Genomic DNA, 16,488 nt, shown 5'->3' with positions numbered 1-16,488 from the left:
TCTYTGTAGGGATTCCAAAATCCCTGCTCCTCCACCAGGACACAAATGGAAGGAGGTGCGGCATGATAACAAAGTGACCTGGCTGGTGTCATGGACTGAGAATATCCAGGGCTCTATAAAATACATCATGTTGAACCCTAGCTCAAGAATTAAGGTAAAGATCTAGTTAAAGAAAACAAAACCAAAGCAGTCTTCCTGGTTATGTTTTCAAGAAGCAAATGTAGCTCTTGGTTAGGAAAGCGATAGGAGTTAAAGCTACCTGGCCGTTTCATCCTCCAATGGTTTAAAAACTTAGGGAAGCTTCTGTTCCCTCTTGCAAAGAGGATACAGTTACTGCCCAGGAAAACAGGGGAAATCTGGAAAATGTCTCCTGAAAAGCATCATTGTGTCATTTCTAGTAAGAATCCTTTAACCTGTGTAAACCTAAAAAGAATCAATTTATCCAAGAACAGACTTGCTCTGGTGGATATTTCACRTACATTTGTACATTTGATCTTAACTTCCCCTGCCTGATCATGTAGTGAAGTTCTAACCATGGGTTGTTAATTAGTTGTTTGTAAAATTAAAAACCCGTCCAGGCTCCTGGCTGAGAAAGCTGGTAAGAAGCTCATGACTGAAGGAAAACAAACTCCTGCTGTGGGAGTAAATACCCAGTCTGTGGATAGTCCATAAAAACAAGAATTTAAGCTCTTCTCATGAAGGCTTTTTCTGAGAGATTTTTTCCTGGAAACAAGGAGTTTGTCCTACAAATACAGGAGAAAAAAAAATCTCAATTCCTTGTGAGTTCCTGCCCTCTTTTTGCTATGTCTTGAATATATAATAATGATGATGAACTGTTGATGTTGCTTTTGCCTTTTATGGGTGTTTAATTACACAGCTGAAAGAACATAAGTATCATCTGAATAAAGCAGAGGAAACCATTTGTATTTTGAGAAGCMGGGAAGATGTGTCTTTTGTGTCTCTCTCCAGTTGCTTCCATGGAAGCATTTAATATCATGGAAATCTGAATGACCTGCAGCTGTGTGGCAGCACAGCRTGAAGCTGAGCTGTGCAGCAGCATCTCAGTGCTTTTGTACAGCRAGAGCATTTGCCACACATGGGCTTGCAGAGCCTTGAGATGCAGATTGGAGCTGGTCCTCTGCCTGCTCTCTAATGCTGACTCTGTTCCAACTTCCCTGCAGGGTGAGAAGGACTGGCAGAAGTATGAGACAGCTCGGAGGTTGAAGAAGTGTGTAGATAAAATCCGGAATCAATACCGAGAAGACTGGAAATCCAAAGAGATGAAAGTRCGGCAGAGGGCTGTGGCACTCTACTTCATTGATAAGGTGAGRCTCCTTCCTTGGCTCCTCTTGCCTTCCCTGTCCCTCTGGGAATTCTTGGGAATGCTGTGTGTTTGTCTTGAAGGCAGAATTAAGCCCAGTTACTACGGTATCCTGAGACTTCCTGGTGGGCAGGCTCCTTTTCCTTCCCATTACCTGGAACCCAGAGCAATAAACTATTGTACTAAACATGGCTATTTCAGGCAGCATTGTTTAGTTCAGGCAAAACTCACAGCCTGGTTCCAGAATTGCCCAGTTGGATTACAGGGAAGTTTGTRTATGCCTTTTGTCTCCAGCTGTTTCAGTTTTCCTGCTGGGAATTTCTGCTGGTTTGTCACCTCTTCAGTTTGAGGTCACAGTTGTGAGGTTTTGTAATTATGCTAATTTTTTCACCGCAGCATAAAGAAAACTGCAGTTGTGTTGATGCATTTAAAGCTACATAAAACCAGTTCTCAGAGAGYTGTTCCCTAGTAGCATATGGTGTCTTGACTAGCTAAATTAACAGTTTTTGTTCAAAATGGTTTGATGTAAACCAAGAAACTTCAATGTGAATAATTGTGGTTTCATATGACCRCTGAAGATTTCAGAGGTTAGAAATCAGTTTAGCCAGTACTGTTAAAATAAGTGCTTTTATGCAGCCAAATGTAGCCTTTAGATAATTTGTGCAAGCCAATATTTATATAACCTATATGCTATTTGAAATGTATTTAGTGTGCAGTGAATAGATAAGGTCATAGAAGATGATGAGCAACTGAATTGTAGGATTTATTTCAATTAGAGTTCATGTGAAAGTCAGTTTGATTTTTAAAACCTGCCACACTTTTTGAAATGAATTTCCATTAGTCAGAACTGTCTCACAGTCTGAGTTACTTAATGAGCAAAAGTTGGTAAAGCATCTTGGCTTAATCTCTTAAAAAAAGAAAAGGAGATATTCTCCTCTAGACACTGCTGATTCTGGGCCAGAGTCTGAACGTTTGCAACATCTCTATTCTGGGGATGGTTTGAATTCCTTACTTCTCTTGTCTTGATGTGAATGTAGCTTGCCCTGAGAGCTGGTAATGAAAAAGAAGAAGGAGAAACAGCTGACACCGTGGGCTGCTGTTCTCTGAGAGTAGAGCACATCAAGCTGCACCCCGAGCTCGATGGGCAGGAATACGTGGTTGAGTTCGACTTCCTCGGGAAAGACTCCATCCGATACTACAACAAAGTCCCTGTGGAGAAGAGGGTAAGGCATCCCCACAAGCACATACACAGACTGAATTGCACAGAGATGTGGTCAGCACAGCTGGGATGGCATTAATAGGTTGCTTTATTGCTGCTCAGATAAGCCAAGAAATAAGTCAGTTAATGTTACATCCTCTGTATTGACAGTGCCATGGAAGGTGCTATGACACAGCCCAGCAGATGAGATGTTCAAACATCTTGCTGCTCTTCCCTGAAGTCTCAGTGTGAAGTTGACATAACTGTAACAGTTCCTGGGACTCATTCTGGTCACCAGAGTTGGGTTTGTCACCTATAGGTGCCCATGTGACAAGTGAGAGCATAAAAGGTTCTGAAATACTGCTGGCACTGGCAGAGCAGCAGTTTGAGTGGGGCTTTGATAATACACACCTCTGTCAGAGTGGTTTTGGTTCATGTTGGAGCTGAGCCCTCACAGAGGAATAAGTGCACTGATACCTCAGGCTTATGAACCTGTATGTCTACCAGCCAGCCAATACTTCTTCTGCCATGTCAATTCTTTTATTTCTTTGTCATCCACTAATTTCAAATTTGCTGTGATTTTGRCCTCATTCCAGAATCAATCTCTATCTAGCAGTGTGAAGCTGGAGGGCACTATCCAAAATGTTTTTGTGGGTGTAACAGCTTTGCATCTGGCCCACAGCTCTGGTCTGTATTAAGATACCCTATGTATAAAATTGTGTTAATTGTAATGACAGTCAGCATTGGCCTCTTGAGGAGCAAAGCAACTAAAAGAAATCAAACTACTGCTGCTCTAGAAATTAACATGTGTGAGAATTCTTGCTTCCCGGTGTAAAGAAAAAAACATGGTTTTTTTTCAAATTTATTGGTTTCTCTTGTCATCTTTTCAGTGCTTAAAATGGGGAGTTCATTATTGTGAAACTAGAAACCTTTGTATATTGGGTGTCTGTAGGAGAATGTGTGTTGTTGAGAAGCTGGGGAATTGGAGCACGCAGAGCTGGGATTTGTGGTCTCTGATATAATCAAAGATTGTTCTCCCTAGCCCAGTGAGACGTGTTTGGGATGAAATTGTATTAAACAATGCAGCAGTGAGAAGGGTTGGTTTCTTGTCGTTTCAATCCATGGGAAATGCCTCAGGAGTCTCTTGGGCTCAAACAATAATTGGAGAGTAMGGGAAGGGCAGCAGTTTTGAGGTTTCTTTCTCTGTTAGGCAGCTAAGCCAGGGCAGAGTCAGGTCTCCTGTATCAAAGGATGAGGATAAAGGGCACTGAAGACTCAGGACTTCTGTTGCTGAGGAGGAACCTGCAACACAAGCATTTCATTAAGAGATGSGTTTTGCCTGCTAGGAAGCAACATCCAGCATCATCACTGTTCCCTGAAAAAAGTGTAATGTCTCCCTGGCAGTACTGCTTTCATATAGCTTTATACTGCCCAGTGCTGTCTGCTCTGTGTGCCTGAAGTTCCTGGTTTTCTTTTCCTGCAGGTGTTCAAGAATCTTCAGCTGTTCATGGAGAACAAGCAGCCTGAGGATGACCTCTTTGACCGCCTCAATGTAAGCACACAGTTCATGGTGAGGGTGGTGGGGTACCATGARCAGGCTTGCTCTGTACCAGGCAGGAGCAGTTGCTCTGTTCCAGGAATGTTTTCAGTGGCAATTTTCTTCAGAGCAGCCTCAAAGCAGTGAGAGTCTGTYTCAGTCTGGTGTCTGAATTGTCCACTGTGCCCACAGGTTCCTAAAGCGATGAGCCTTGATCCTGGTGAGCCTGCCTGGCTCTGACTTGGGGAGGTTTTTTCAGAGTTCAGAGATGATGAATGTGTGASGTGACAGATTTTCAGATGCCATCCCTGTCTGCACACTTGGCTCTGTGGGAGGGAGCACTGTGGTGGTCCAGGCATGTTTATTGTCACTGGAAACCAAAGCCTCCACACCAAAGAAATCCTTTCCGGCCACTTGTGGTACTTGTTACCAATCTCATACTTGCTGGTTCTTTGTTCACTTTTGCTGTGGTTTCAGTAATGCTGTGACTAGTCTGTTGTGGTCAGGTCTGATACACCAGGCCTCAGCCGTGAGCTGCACGTCTGTGTCAGCCGWGGCTCCAGAGGTTTCACAAATGCTGTGGTCATTCCTAGTGCTCACTGTCATCTCCTTTCTGCTTCTTTAGACCAGTATCCTAAATAAACACCTTCAAGACCTTATGGAGGGACTGACAGCCAAGGTATTCCGTACTTACAATGCCTCCATCACGCTACAGCAGCAGCTCAAGGAGCTCACTAATCGTAAGTCTTGTTCCTGGAGCTGTGAGGAGAGCACATCTTGCTCTGCAATACAGCCCTGGCTTCTTTGGCTGAGCCACAARTCTTGTATCTGTTCACCACTTCCTTGTTACAGTTCTCCCAGTGCAAATGTCAGGCAGCTGAGATCTGACCAACAATCTGCTGTCAGACAGTTTCTTGGGGTAGTTGAGCAGCCCAGCACTGGGGCAGAGCAGAGCAGACTTGTGAGCATACCAAAGTGTGCCTGCCTGGTTATGCCTATCCTTTACCAAATCCGTTTGCTTCCTGTTAATTGTGAGGTGCTGTCGGTGACAGGCAATGCAGGTGTATCTGTAACAGCCCCATGTTTCTTGGCTGCTCATCCACAACCTCTGTGAGCAATGCTGGCTGCACTTGGCAGCTTTGCCAAGTGGGCACGTTGGATCTGTGAAGCCCAGCAGTGTCCTGGGCAGGGTGTGCTGTTCTGAACATGRCTGTGCTTCCCTTCTGTTGAGTTGAGATGGTGTCAGTGGTGACAAAAAAAACATCCCAGAAGGAATTAAGGGTTGGGATAGATGTGTCCAGTCTCTTGGGACTGTACTTAGAGTGCAGGATGGATACTGGACRTGGGAGGGGAAGGTTGGTTCTGCAGTGACTGTGGGATGCTGGCTGGACAGCACACCCTGGAGAACCCCCTTGCTCAYCACTCTCCTGTCCCTACAGCGGATGACAACATCCCAGCAAAGATCCTCTCCTACAACCGTGCCAACAGAGCGGTGGCCATTCTGTGTAACCACCAGAGAGCTCCGCCCAAAACCTTCGAGAAGTCCATGATGAACCTGCAGAGCAAGGTACCTCCCCCTRCCCAGCTCTAGGGCAGCAGGGCTCCAAGTGCTGCATCTCAGGAGTCAGGATTCCTTTCCTTTGGGTGAAAGCAGAGTGTGCTTTTCCCTGTTAGGAGTTGCTAGTTTGCATCAGAGATGGGCCTGCTGGGAGAGCAGCAGTAAGCTGGAAGGGGCCTCTCTCTTTTACTTGTAAAGAGCAAGAGCAGACCCTTTTCCTGCCCTTCATCCTGAATCTGTATGTTCTGCTGCCACTGCAACTCAAGAGCAGCAGTCTCTAGCTCTGATSTGTGTCCCCTGCAGAACCTAGAGTGGGCATCCACCCCTGTTGTGTGAATCCCAGGCCACTGTCAGTGTGTACATGGTGCATTCTTGCCCCTCTGACTTGATGTCTTCCTTTGCAGATTGTTTCTGGTGAAGGCCATGAGGTCCAAAGGGGTTAGGTCTGTTCCTGGTCTGGTTTTAGAATAACCTTCACAATAAGGAGTTCTGGTTTGGCACTGCAGTGTCCCCTGCTTCCATAACACCTAACATGGCTGCCTTCACCCTAGATCCTAGAGCTTGGAGATGTTTAAGGGGTGTGGTTGAACAGGGGCTGCAAAATGCTGAATCTCCCTGAATCCTAAGCTAACTGGAGAAGAACTGCCTGAAGCATTTACACCTTTCAGTGTGTAGGATTTGGGGYTAATTCCTGCTGAGGGATCAGGGACCATCCTTCCATGTAGCCRTCAGAGAGCTGGTAGTGATGGGATGCAGTGGAGGCAGAGGAGCTGCCAGGAGGGGCTGTTGGCCAGGCCAGACCAAKCCAGCTCCTTGGCCTGCTTGGTTGTAGCTGTGTGACAAAGCTCCCAGCACAAGCTTGAATTTCTTTGGAAATCAGTGAGGCCCTGTTTTCTGAGGGGGATATCTCACCACRCCTGGTTGTGTGGTGCCAGTGGCCTGATTGTTCTGCAGGAGTGGATCTGACTGCAGGTAGATTCTGAAAATGGTCACAAACTGGCTGCCTGGGTGTGCTGCCCAGGGGTGACTGCCACAGCTGTCAGCAGCTTGTTCACGGTGCTGCCATCTGGTTTTGCCTCTCCTAGATTGATGCCAAGAAGGAGCAATTAGCTGATGCCAGGAGRGAACTGAAAAGCGCCAAAGCTGATGCCAAGGTCCGGAGGGATGAGAAGTCTAAAAAGTAAGGCTGGTGTTCCTGGGCTGTGCAATGCTCCTCCCAGAAGGGTCCTTCACCCTGTAWTCCACTTTCTGGCCTTTAATTTGGGAAGGCTTCCTTTTATCCTTTCATTCTGTGCATGAAGAAATGGCCACCCTGAGGGTGCTCTGACCCAGCGGTTCCTGMCATGGTCACTCCTGCCCAGCCCTCGGAGCTGAGCACCCAGCAGTGCTCMCCCACCCCAATGCTGCCCAGGAGCAGCAGAGGGATGGATCCAGTGGGCAGCATTGCTGTGTTCCAGGGGAGCCAGGGCTCACACTAATGATGGCACAGGCACCTCCCTGAGTTCACTCTCCTGTYAGAAGCCCACGGCACAGACCATGTGCTGGGGCTCCGTGTGGGCTCTGCAGAGCAGCCACAGGGGAGCTGAGTTACAGGAGCTCTGAAAGCAGGATCACAGCATGACTTACTGAAGGATAGATGGGCTGGTGTGGGAGTGGGTGTAGCATCAGAACAGTTCAGGCTGTTGCTTCCCAACCCTTTAAAACAAAACTGCTGCTTAAGATTCTTGCTCTGCCTCCTGGAAAATGTCAGTTCTTAATTGCATGTGCTGAGTGTTTTGTGTCACCATCTGTGCTGACACAGCTGCCCTGTGTGGCTGGTGGCATTGCTTACCTTGAGCTGAGTCCCTTTGGGTTCCCACAGTGCTGGCAGGGCATTAGGAATTCAGTGCTTTGTTCTTTGCCACCCCAGGTCAGTGGAGAGCAAGAAGAAAGCAGTGCAGAGGATCGAGGAGCAGCTGATGAAGCTGGAGGTTCAGGCTACAGATAGGGAGGAGAACAAGCAGATTGCTTTGGGCACCTCCAAACTCAACTATCTGGATCCCAGGATCTCTGTTGCTTGGTAAGCACCAGCCTGGGGTGTGCTGGGGTGATCCACCCCACCCCTTCATTTCTGTCTTGTCCYCCCACTTAGCAGACAAGGGCAGGGTCTCTGGCCTTCCCTTTTCCCTGACTCTAACAGTGTCTCCTCTCCTGCAGGTGTAAGAAGTGGGGAATTCCTATAGAGAAGATTTATAACAAAACCCAGCGAGAGAAATTCGCCTGGGCTATCGACATGGCAGAGGAAGACTATGAGTTTTAACCTGTTTTTATTGAGCTGAATTTTATGGGAAAAGGGAGTAGCCTGGTTTTTAGGGAGATTGATAAACTGTGAGCCTTACTTGTCCTTGGATACTGGGGAAGGGGGAGGAAAGGGGCAAGTGAGCATCAGATAAAACAGCCAACATCTTGCAGAAAGCATAACCTGGAAATATCCTAAAGGAGCTGAGCCAGTTGTCCTATGGACAACTTATTTAAAAATGTTTCAGAGATCCAAATTCTAGCTGTCTGGTTTGTGTGGTTTTTCTCTTGAGGCAGGGCAAGTGGATGGGGGATTTGTCAACCTTCCGCCAGGCAAATTCACCATCACACTGAGAGCGTGGGAATCTTTAGCTACTGTATACAAAATCCAATTATATTGGTGCGTTTTTACAGTTAGGGTTTTGCAATAACTTCTATATTTTAATAGAAAATGGACTCCTTAACCCCTGCCCTTCCCCTCCCCCTCCCGTCCCATTTCAGAATTTAACAAATAAACAAAATTTAAGGAACCCAACGCACCTGTTACAGCTATCACTATAGTCATGGAAATACCCAAACCTTTTTCAATTTGTCACTTGAAACAGTCGTGGCCATTGGAACATGAATTACAAATATCCACCACATTTGTTCAGAGCAAATCATGATGGGAAATCGGCCTCCTGACTTGAGTGTTCCTATTTTAAATGTGAATTTTTATTTCTTTTTAATTATTTTAAAATATTTAAACAGTTTTCTTTCTTTTTGATCTTAAAGATCATCGTGTAGGTTTGGGGAGCGGGTGGGGGGAGGGGGCCGTGTGATGAGAAGATGTGTGTGGAATTTGAGGACAAATTAAATTGGAAACAAATGACATTCCCATCACCCTTTGTTCTGAACACGCTCTGTACACTTCCAAGAATTATCTACTTTTTAGGTTTGTCAGACTGTTTTACCTTTTTTCCCCCCCTTTTTTTCTAAGCCCCATTCCCCTCTTTTACTTGAAAGATTTTATTGTGTAAAAAGAAGTTTCACAGGTCAATAAATTTCGAGGGAAATGAGCATTGGTCCAAAAAAGGAAAATAATCAAGATTTTAGGGCTTTTATTTTTTTCTTTTGTAATTGTGTAAAAAAATTTTAAAAATTAAAAAGCAGAATTTTAATGTGAAACCTTTTTTTGCTATAATCATTAGTCTTAGAGGCATTGTTAGCGTAGTGTGTGTGCAAGACCATTTCCTGCAGCCTTTCCTCAACAAGTATCTTCTATTTTTATCATGAATTCCCTTTTAATCAACTGTAGGTTATTTAAAATAAATTCCTACAACTTAACTGAGTGCTGGTGTCTGTGTGTTCTTTCACCTCCTGCCCTGGATGTGAGACCCCCGTGGGCTGGGGGAGATGGTGGGGTACAATTCCTGATCCCAGCCCCAGGAATTCCCTGGAGGTTGTGGTCCATCACTCCTTGCTCTGGGTGTGCTTCACCCCTCTCTGGCCAGTGGTCACTCTGGGTTYCCRTGCAGGCACAGCTCTGCATCACTTTGCTCTGTCCTGGGACAGCAGAGAGCAGGAGCAGGGGGACAGTGACACCASAGCTGCTCCTCCTGGCCTGGATTTTCTGCTGCCTTTTATTCACTCTGTGCCCGCAGGAGGATAGAGGGGGAGCAACCGGGCAAGGACATGGGTGCTGAGGCTGATGGGATTATCCATCTCCCTGGCACTGGGAGCASCGTCCCTGGAGCAGACAGAGCCCTGGCTCCTGTGCAGGCACCTCCCTGTGACCCCAGAGCTGGGGGGGCCCCCAGACCCCCAAGGGTGGCTGTGGGGTCAGGCTCAGCCAGCTGAGGAGCCCCAGCAGGGTTTCCTGCTGCCCRCTGCCATCTCCCAGGGCTTTGTTGTGGCTGCACAAACCTGGGCTTTGGCAGGAGCCGCCGTTTGCTCGCTGGGGCCTTTCCAAGGTGCAGCAGCACAAAAATGCCAGTGGAGAGGGAAAGGGGCTCATTGTGCTCTCGACCTGCCCGTGCCTGGAACAATGCAGCCTGTAAAAATACAATTTCTRTTTATACAGCCCTCCTTCCCGACTGCAGACCTGGCCCGATTATCCCATATCTTACAAATTCCTGTATCTTACACCACTAAGCAGGGAATTGTTGAGTTCAGTGGGAAGGAATCTCCCACAAAGGGGATCCCCCACCCCAACATCGCTGCCGGCAGATCCTCCTCCCTGGGCGTGGTGGGTGCTCTGGCCAGGCTGGGAGATCTCTGTTCTGCCTGGAAGTGTGCAGCCAGGCTGATTCCCGAGGCTGGAGCGTGCTGTGCCTCTCTGTCAGCAAGGAGAAGGATGTTGGTACAAAAACAGCCCTTGAAAATGCACCCCGCTGCCTCCCAGCACTGGGGAGCACAGGCTGTCTCCGGGGCAGGGAGCTGAGCAGGGTTTCATCTGTGGTTTTGCCTGTGGCACAGCTGGGTGAGGACCACACRCCCCACGCTTTGCACGGAGAATTCCCAGACCCCACTGACTCACTGTGCAAACAGAAATGGCCACAAATGGTGCCACATCCCATCTTGCATCCCACCGCTGCAGTGCCACCAGCCCGGGYTGGCTTTTCTGCCCCACAACAGAGCCTGTGTTCGGCAGCCGGGGAAACTGAGGCAGCAGTGGCATGATGGGTGGAGGGGGCAAAATCTGGGTTTGAAWCTGGATGGTGTGCTTGACGAGCCCATGGACAGGGCCTGGCAGCCGAGGGGAGGCGCAAACCCTGCAGGATGCAGCCCCATCCCCCTTGAAGTCTTAGAGGATTCCAGGGCTGAAAATTGAAACCAGGTGAATTCAGGATATTAAAAAAGCGTGTGCTGCCCACGCAGTGTTGGGGAGTGGGGACAGGGACCGGAGCTGCCGTGGGTTCCCCCAGGTGCCGGCTGTAATCCRGAGGGATATCTCAGTGCCTGGAAGGGGCAGCAGGCTCTGGGGGAGGCACTGCTGTGCCCAGCGCCCGGAGCGCCGCGGAGAGCGAGCGGCACGGGCCGGCACCGCGCCAGCATCCGCGCCAGCATCAGCCMCAGCCCCGGGCGCCTCTGCTTTCCATCGCCGGCACAACGCTGCTCTGTGTCTGCCAACACCAGCCCGGCCAGCAGGCAGCTCCGCACCGCCTTCCCTCGAGCCTTTCCACATCCTGCTCCCCGCAGCACGGGGAAACTCTGCCCCCTCGGTGATTTTCTCAGCCCGTGGGTTGGTGTTGCCTTTACCCCAGGCAGGCGGGAATGAATAAATAACCGGAGAGAGGCATTTCTCCCCGGGATAAGGATCGGGCACTCCTCTCAATACACGGTTCCCGAGGCAGGAGAGGGATGCATCTATTCCCAGACACCGTCAGAGGGACGCTGGGCAGCAGGAACCCCCACACTTGCCTGTGGGGTGGCCTCAGAGTGCTGTTTCTCTGGATTTTGCTCCCCAGGCTCTGAGCATGCCTGGAGCTGTCCTTAAGCCAGAGGTCACCTGGCTGTTGGCCTGTTCCTGGTGGGAGGATGCAGCTGCTCCATGAATCCTGCAGGATATGGGGRTTGGCATCCCGTGCTTCGGAACTGTGAGGGGGGAAGGTGCAGGGGCCACTCAGAGGGGAAAATCCCCTTTTTCCCAGAGGTGTTTGCAAGGGGAGATTGCAGGACCCAGTCTTCCACACGATGAACACAGTCCGGGSAATTTCTTCAAAAACAGGAATATAATGGAAGTTTTTGGAAATATAATGGAATATAATGGAGGGGTGGGGGTGACTGTTCACAGCCTGGCTGGTACAGGAGCTGGAACCACCAAACGGGGCTGTCAGGCAGCAGGCACACACAGCAGGCACACAAAGGCTGTCAGATTTCCTGTGCTGTCCAATTAAACACTGAAATTCCTTGGGGTGCAGCATCTTGGACACAGAGACCTAATGCAAGGCTAAAAAGTCATCAGTCAAACTTGGGAAATCAAAAGTATCCATGGCAAACACCTCTTTGCAAACCACATCCTCCACGTGCTGGCCCCAGCCACGCTGAGCTCCAGAGCTGAGGACACACCTTGCCAGGTACTCTCCATCAGCACGGACAGGCGGTGTTTGGGAGCGACAGAGCTACCTTTTCTGCTTCTTTGACGGCCACACTCCCTTCTCAGGTTTTGCCCTCAAAAACAAGGGTGTGCCCAYAATGCTCAGCTATTTTAAGACCACTGGGAGCCGGCTGCTTCCTGCCAGTCCCAAGTGAGGCCATTCACAAGCCAGGAGCAGCTTCCCCGGCGGCCACGGTGGCTCACCCCAGAGAGAATGAACCCCGAGTGCTTTGCCAATGCCAAGCACAGGCTGCAGTGGCTCTGGCTCAGCTGAGCACATCCCCAGCGTCCCATCAGCCCGTACACTGCTCATTTCTCTCCGGGCAGTTTCAGGCTCTTACCCCGTGTGTCTGTCCTTAACTGATGCCCAGTAGGATCCTAAACAACCTTACAGCACTCCTGCTGTGTGTGTGTGGGCTGGGGAATGTCCCTTCGGAGGCCGGTGAAGCAGTGGGACACAGGGAGCTGCTCATATGTGGGGTGCACTCRGGGATGGGCCCCTCATTTAGAAAATGAGTCCCAGCCATGAGCTGGGGGGGGTGAGATAAGCAGAGCTCAGCCATGGACCTGTGGACACGTGTGTATGGATGGGTGTGTATTCACAGAATCATTAAGTTTGGAAAAAAAGAAAAAAAAAATCCTAGCATTCATTAAGCAATTAAATCCCCTAAGATCATCAAGTCCAACCATTAACCCATATTTACGCATATATGTGTGTATGTGCATTTATGGATGGGGTACATCCCCTCCAGCCTGTCTCTTTCCCGGCTCTCCTGCAGCTCGACCTGGACAACCTGCCAGATTTGCGGTTGCTGGATGAGCATCCAGCGCTCCCCGGGGTGCCCCGATGGAGAGGAGGGTCCGGGGAAGGAGGTCAGCGGCACACAGAAAGGGAAATTGCAGGCTTTAACCACATGAATGGAGCAAACTGCATTGAAACGCTTCCCAATTCAACCACTTATCCCCTCGCTAACCACGCTTTTGTGTGGTCTCCAGCCGGGCCGGRGAGGAGCTGGAGAGTGTCCAGTGACCCCCGGCTCCCTCCACATCCCCCAGGGGCAGGATGCCACAGGCCACCCTGCAAGCCCCATCCCGTTTTCCATGCCAGCTCAGACCCAGCTGCGATCGCTGTGGAGGAAGCCACAGCAGGCGCAGCCCCGGCTTCMCCAAGGAGCCCCAGCACGGTGCCAGCGGCAACCACGCCGAGGGTCCGTCCCCAGGAAAGCCACGGCGGGATGCGGTGTGGGACCCTACACGTGCCCTGCCAGGACCCCACACARCCCCTGCAGTGGGTGCCGGGGCCCCGCGGTGTCCTGAGCTGCGGGAGTGGCGCACGGGGCACTTGTGGGGCGCGGGGTGGAACCCCAGGTGTGCCATGGGGTGCGAGATCCCTGATGGAGTCCCGCGGTCCCCGGGCGCGCTGGGTGGTCCGCAGCACTGCCATCCCGCCCCGAGCCAGGGGCCCACCTCCCCCTGTCCCCCGCGGGTCGCTGTCGGGGATGGTGCGGCCCCCGAGCCCCCCGGGCCGGCAGGATGCGGGGTGCGGGTCCGTCCCCCCCCGCGGGTCGCTGTCGGGGATGGTGCAGCCCCCGATCCCCCCGGGCAGGCAGGATGCGGGGTGCGGGTCCCCCCCGCGGGTCGCTGTCGGGGATGGTGCGGCCCCCGAGCCCCCCGGGCCGGCAGGATGCGGGGTGCGGGTCCCCCCCGCGGACCCCCCGCGCTGCGCCTCCCGCGCCCGCCCCCCGCGCCGGCACCGCTCCGCCCCTTCCCCTCCCTTCTCCCTCCTCCTTCCTCGCTCCTCCTCCTCCTCCCCGTCCTCTCCTCCTCCCCCTCCTCCTCCTCCTCTGCTCCCCTCCCGCGGTGGCGGCGCGGGGCGCGGCGGGGCTCGGGCGCTCCCGCTCCCCTTTGTTCGCCGCGCCGATGGCGGCCGGGCCGGGCGGCGGCCCCGGGGCGCCCAGCGAGGCGGAGGCGGCGCAGCTCTGCCGCAGCCTGGAGGTGGGCACCGTCATGACCCTCTTCTACTCCAAAAAGTCGCAGCGACCCGAGCGGAAAACTTTCCAGGTGAAGCTGGAGACGCGGCAGGTCACCTGGACCCGCGGCTCCGAGAAGGTGGAGGGKGCCGGTGAGTGCGGGGAGCGGGGACCCGGCGGGGAGGGCCGGGACAGGGGCTGAGCTGCCGCGGGGCGGGGGTGCGGGGCCGGAGCCCTCCCGGGAGCCGCCGTTCGGGGAGCGCCGGGGGCTGGGTGGCGAGGAAAAAGGGGGAAAATGGAAAATAATAAACGGGCAGGCTGTCCGTGCCCGGCATCTCCCCGCGGGGGCCGGAGGGGTGCGGGTCCCGGCGCTCTGTGCCCCGGGGATGCGCGGGGGATGCGCGGGCCGGTACCGCCGCTGCCCCCGCCCAGCGCCGCCTCCCGACTTCCCGCATCCCTGCTCGGCACCAAACTTCCCCTGGGATGAACGAGGTGTTTTCCCGGGTGGTGCCTTGGCGAGCAGCACCAAAGGGCCGCGGGGAGCCTCAGAAGGAGGCAGGGTTAGTGTGAGCCCTTTTGCGACTGCACGTCGGAGCAACAGATGAGACGAAACGGAAAAGGCAAAAAGTAGGAAAACCGACCCAAAATATTGTACTGGAGTTGGGTCCTCTTCCTCGTTCCTCTCTGCACATCAGCCCGAGGGCGATGGCACTGGGTCAGCTGAGTGCGGTGCCTTTAGGGCAGCACCACGCTGGCTCTGGGTTCCCGTGCTGGATGGGGACGAGGACAGAGGAAAGGATGTGTAAGAAACCTGGGTGTCATACCACAGAGATGGGTGGGCAGAGGGTGAGATCTGGCATGCCCTGCACTCTTGACATTGGTTTCCCAGGTTGTCTTAAGTTATCTTTCTGCCCCCATGTGCACCAACACGAGTACAGGGTCTCTGCTCTGCTGGGCATGAGGAACAGGGGATGTGCATGAAGGCCAAGCGATGGAGAGCTGGTGCTGGCCATGGCACTGGCCTTCCCCGTGTTGAGGGATGTGACTGAGGCCCAGCAACGCCAGGAAGGGGTTGTCATCTCTCCTGGCAAGTGCTGCTGGTCCAGGGTGGAAAGGTGAGATGCTCTTACTATCAGGGGGCTCAGATGAGGAAAGGCATGGAGATGGTGGCCACATCTCCGTGGCAGGTCCACAAAATGCCAGTTTGGGGCTTGTGTTTGCCATAAGACCCTTTGAGTCCTCTACCTTCTGCTCTGTGGTGTCTCCAGGCACGTCTGGAGGCAGCCTTGGGCTCCTTTAGCATCGTGAGGATGTGAAGCTTCCCCGACTGTTTCTCAGAATGGCCTCTGGGAGGGATGAGGCAATGGGAGATGGAGGAGAGAGCAGCATTCTATTGACCCTGGGCTWAAATTGTTCTTAAACTAAGGCACAGCAAACGTTGGTTGTGCTGGGGAGGTTCTGGTCTGGGGCAGAGTCTGCAGACCACGTGTGGCCATGATGGGTCAGAGGTCCCCACTGGTGTCTGCAAGGGTGATTGTTCRTGGGACAGACCAGAACAGTGTGTCCCTTTACCTTAACTTGGACCTTAACTTGGGGGAAATCTGGAGAACTTCTGAATCGTGGGCGTAACAATGATAAAACCATGGCTGCAAGGAATTCCCGTGCTGTGCAGACACCCAGGAGCAGACCATTGAAAGAAAGAGCATCCCAGGGACTGAAATGATCGTGTTTCTTTTTTATGTAACTGTGGAAAATCCCTTGGTGCTTCTCTGCTGTGCCACAGGCGAGTTGTCTGGTGGCTCTGAGTTGCCCATTTGTACCTGCCAACATTCCCGGTGTTCCCACACTATGTGTGACCCACCCAAAATGGGGCACGCTGGACACAGAGGACATCAGACTGAAGAGCTGCTGTATCTTTAGCCCCATCTCTCTGATGCTGGGTGCTTTCTCCATGGCCTCCTCTCTCACCTGAGCATCTCAGCCTGTCCTCAGTCCCCTCCTCTGGTGTCACTCAGCACCCTGAGCTTGCAGGGCTGAGGAGCAGAGCTTTGCTTTAACACTTCCTGGACAGAGCTGTGGCAGCTCCAGGTGCAAATACCAGCCTGTGTACACAAATAGTGACTGTGTTTCTAGGCAGGCAAAGCAAAGCCATGGGATCGATGGCCAGCAGTTCTAGGTTTTTGGCCAGCTTCCCTTTTTTTATCTAGATGTGCTTTCTGGACAGAAAAAGGATGCCTGGGRAAAGCCAGGTGTATGACAGCTCCACTTCATGTGGCAAAAACACCAATGTGTTCCCMTCCTGGCTCATCCCCTTGAAGACAGCACTCCCATGGCCATGGTGGGAGCTGGAGGGGGAAGCAGTCTGGAGCTGAGCTCACCACTTTCAGTGCAGGGCAGTTTCAGCCATGAGCAATGACTGCTCTGGTTCTCCCCATGGGGACAAGCCATGGCAGCGTGGGGAGCAGTAGGCTGGKGCTGGCAGGAAGATTGGGGTTTGGGTTTTGGGGTGGTCGTGGTTTGGCCCCAGCTGGCACTGCGAGGAGAGCAGG

The 16,488-nt window shown here is 52.1% G+C and overlaps 2 protein-coding genes across 5 annotated transcripts in view; both read left to right on the top strand.

Annotated features, from left to right (window-relative positions):
• The window catches only part of TOP1 (DNA topoisomerase I), a 65,150-nt gene extending 55,929 nt beyond the window's left edge, over window positions 1–9,221 (top strand). The window contains exons 13-21 of the mRNA XM_057378409.1: window positions 10–154; window positions 1,182–1,325; window positions 2,359–2,544; window positions 4,003–4,071; window positions 4,682–4,796; window positions 5,496–5,623; window positions 6,700–6,794; window positions 7,524–7,673; window positions 7,811–9,221. Coding sequence (XP_057234392.1) covers window positions 10–154; window positions 1,182–1,325; window positions 2,359–2,544; window positions 4,003–4,071; window positions 4,682–4,796; window positions 5,496–5,623; window positions 6,700–6,794; window positions 7,524–7,673; window positions 7,811–7,913 — 1,135 coding nt within the window. The 3' untranslated portion in view covers window positions 7,914–9,221. The remainder of the gene's footprint in view (window positions 1–9; window positions 155–1,181; window positions 1,326–2,358; window positions 2,545–4,002; window positions 4,072–4,681; window positions 4,797–5,495; window positions 5,624–6,699; window positions 6,795–7,523; window positions 7,674–7,810) is intronic.
• A 4,620-nt stretch (window positions 9,222–13,841) lies between these two features.
• The window catches only part of PLCG1 (phospholipase C gamma 1), a 42,166-nt gene continuing 39,519 nt past the window's right edge, over window positions 13,842–16,488 (top strand). For 2 of the 4 annotated variants that reach the window (XM_057378389.1, XM_057378387.1), the window contains exon 1: window positions 13,842–14,091. In XM_057378389.1, coding sequence (XP_057234372.1) covers window positions 13,890–14,091 — 202 coding nt within the window. In that variant the 5' untranslated portion in view covers window positions 13,842–13,889. The remainder of the gene's footprint in view (window positions 14,092–16,488) is intronic. The other 2 variants (XM_057378390.1, XM_057378388.1) reach the window with 1 other exon arrangement.

Source organism: Malurus melanocephalus, unplaced genomic scaffold, assembly GCF_030028575.1.
Source record: "Malurus melanocephalus ecotype Western Australia unplaced genomic scaffold, MMel_1.1 scaffold_356, whole genome shotgun sequence".
In the NCBI taxonomy this organism is placed as follows: domain Eukaryota; kingdom Metazoa; phylum Chordata; class Aves; order Passeriformes; family Maluridae; genus Malurus; species Malurus melanocephalus.
The sequence above is the reverse complement of the archived record's forward strand: the minus strand, read 5'-3'. Positions and strand labels throughout refer to the sequence as shown.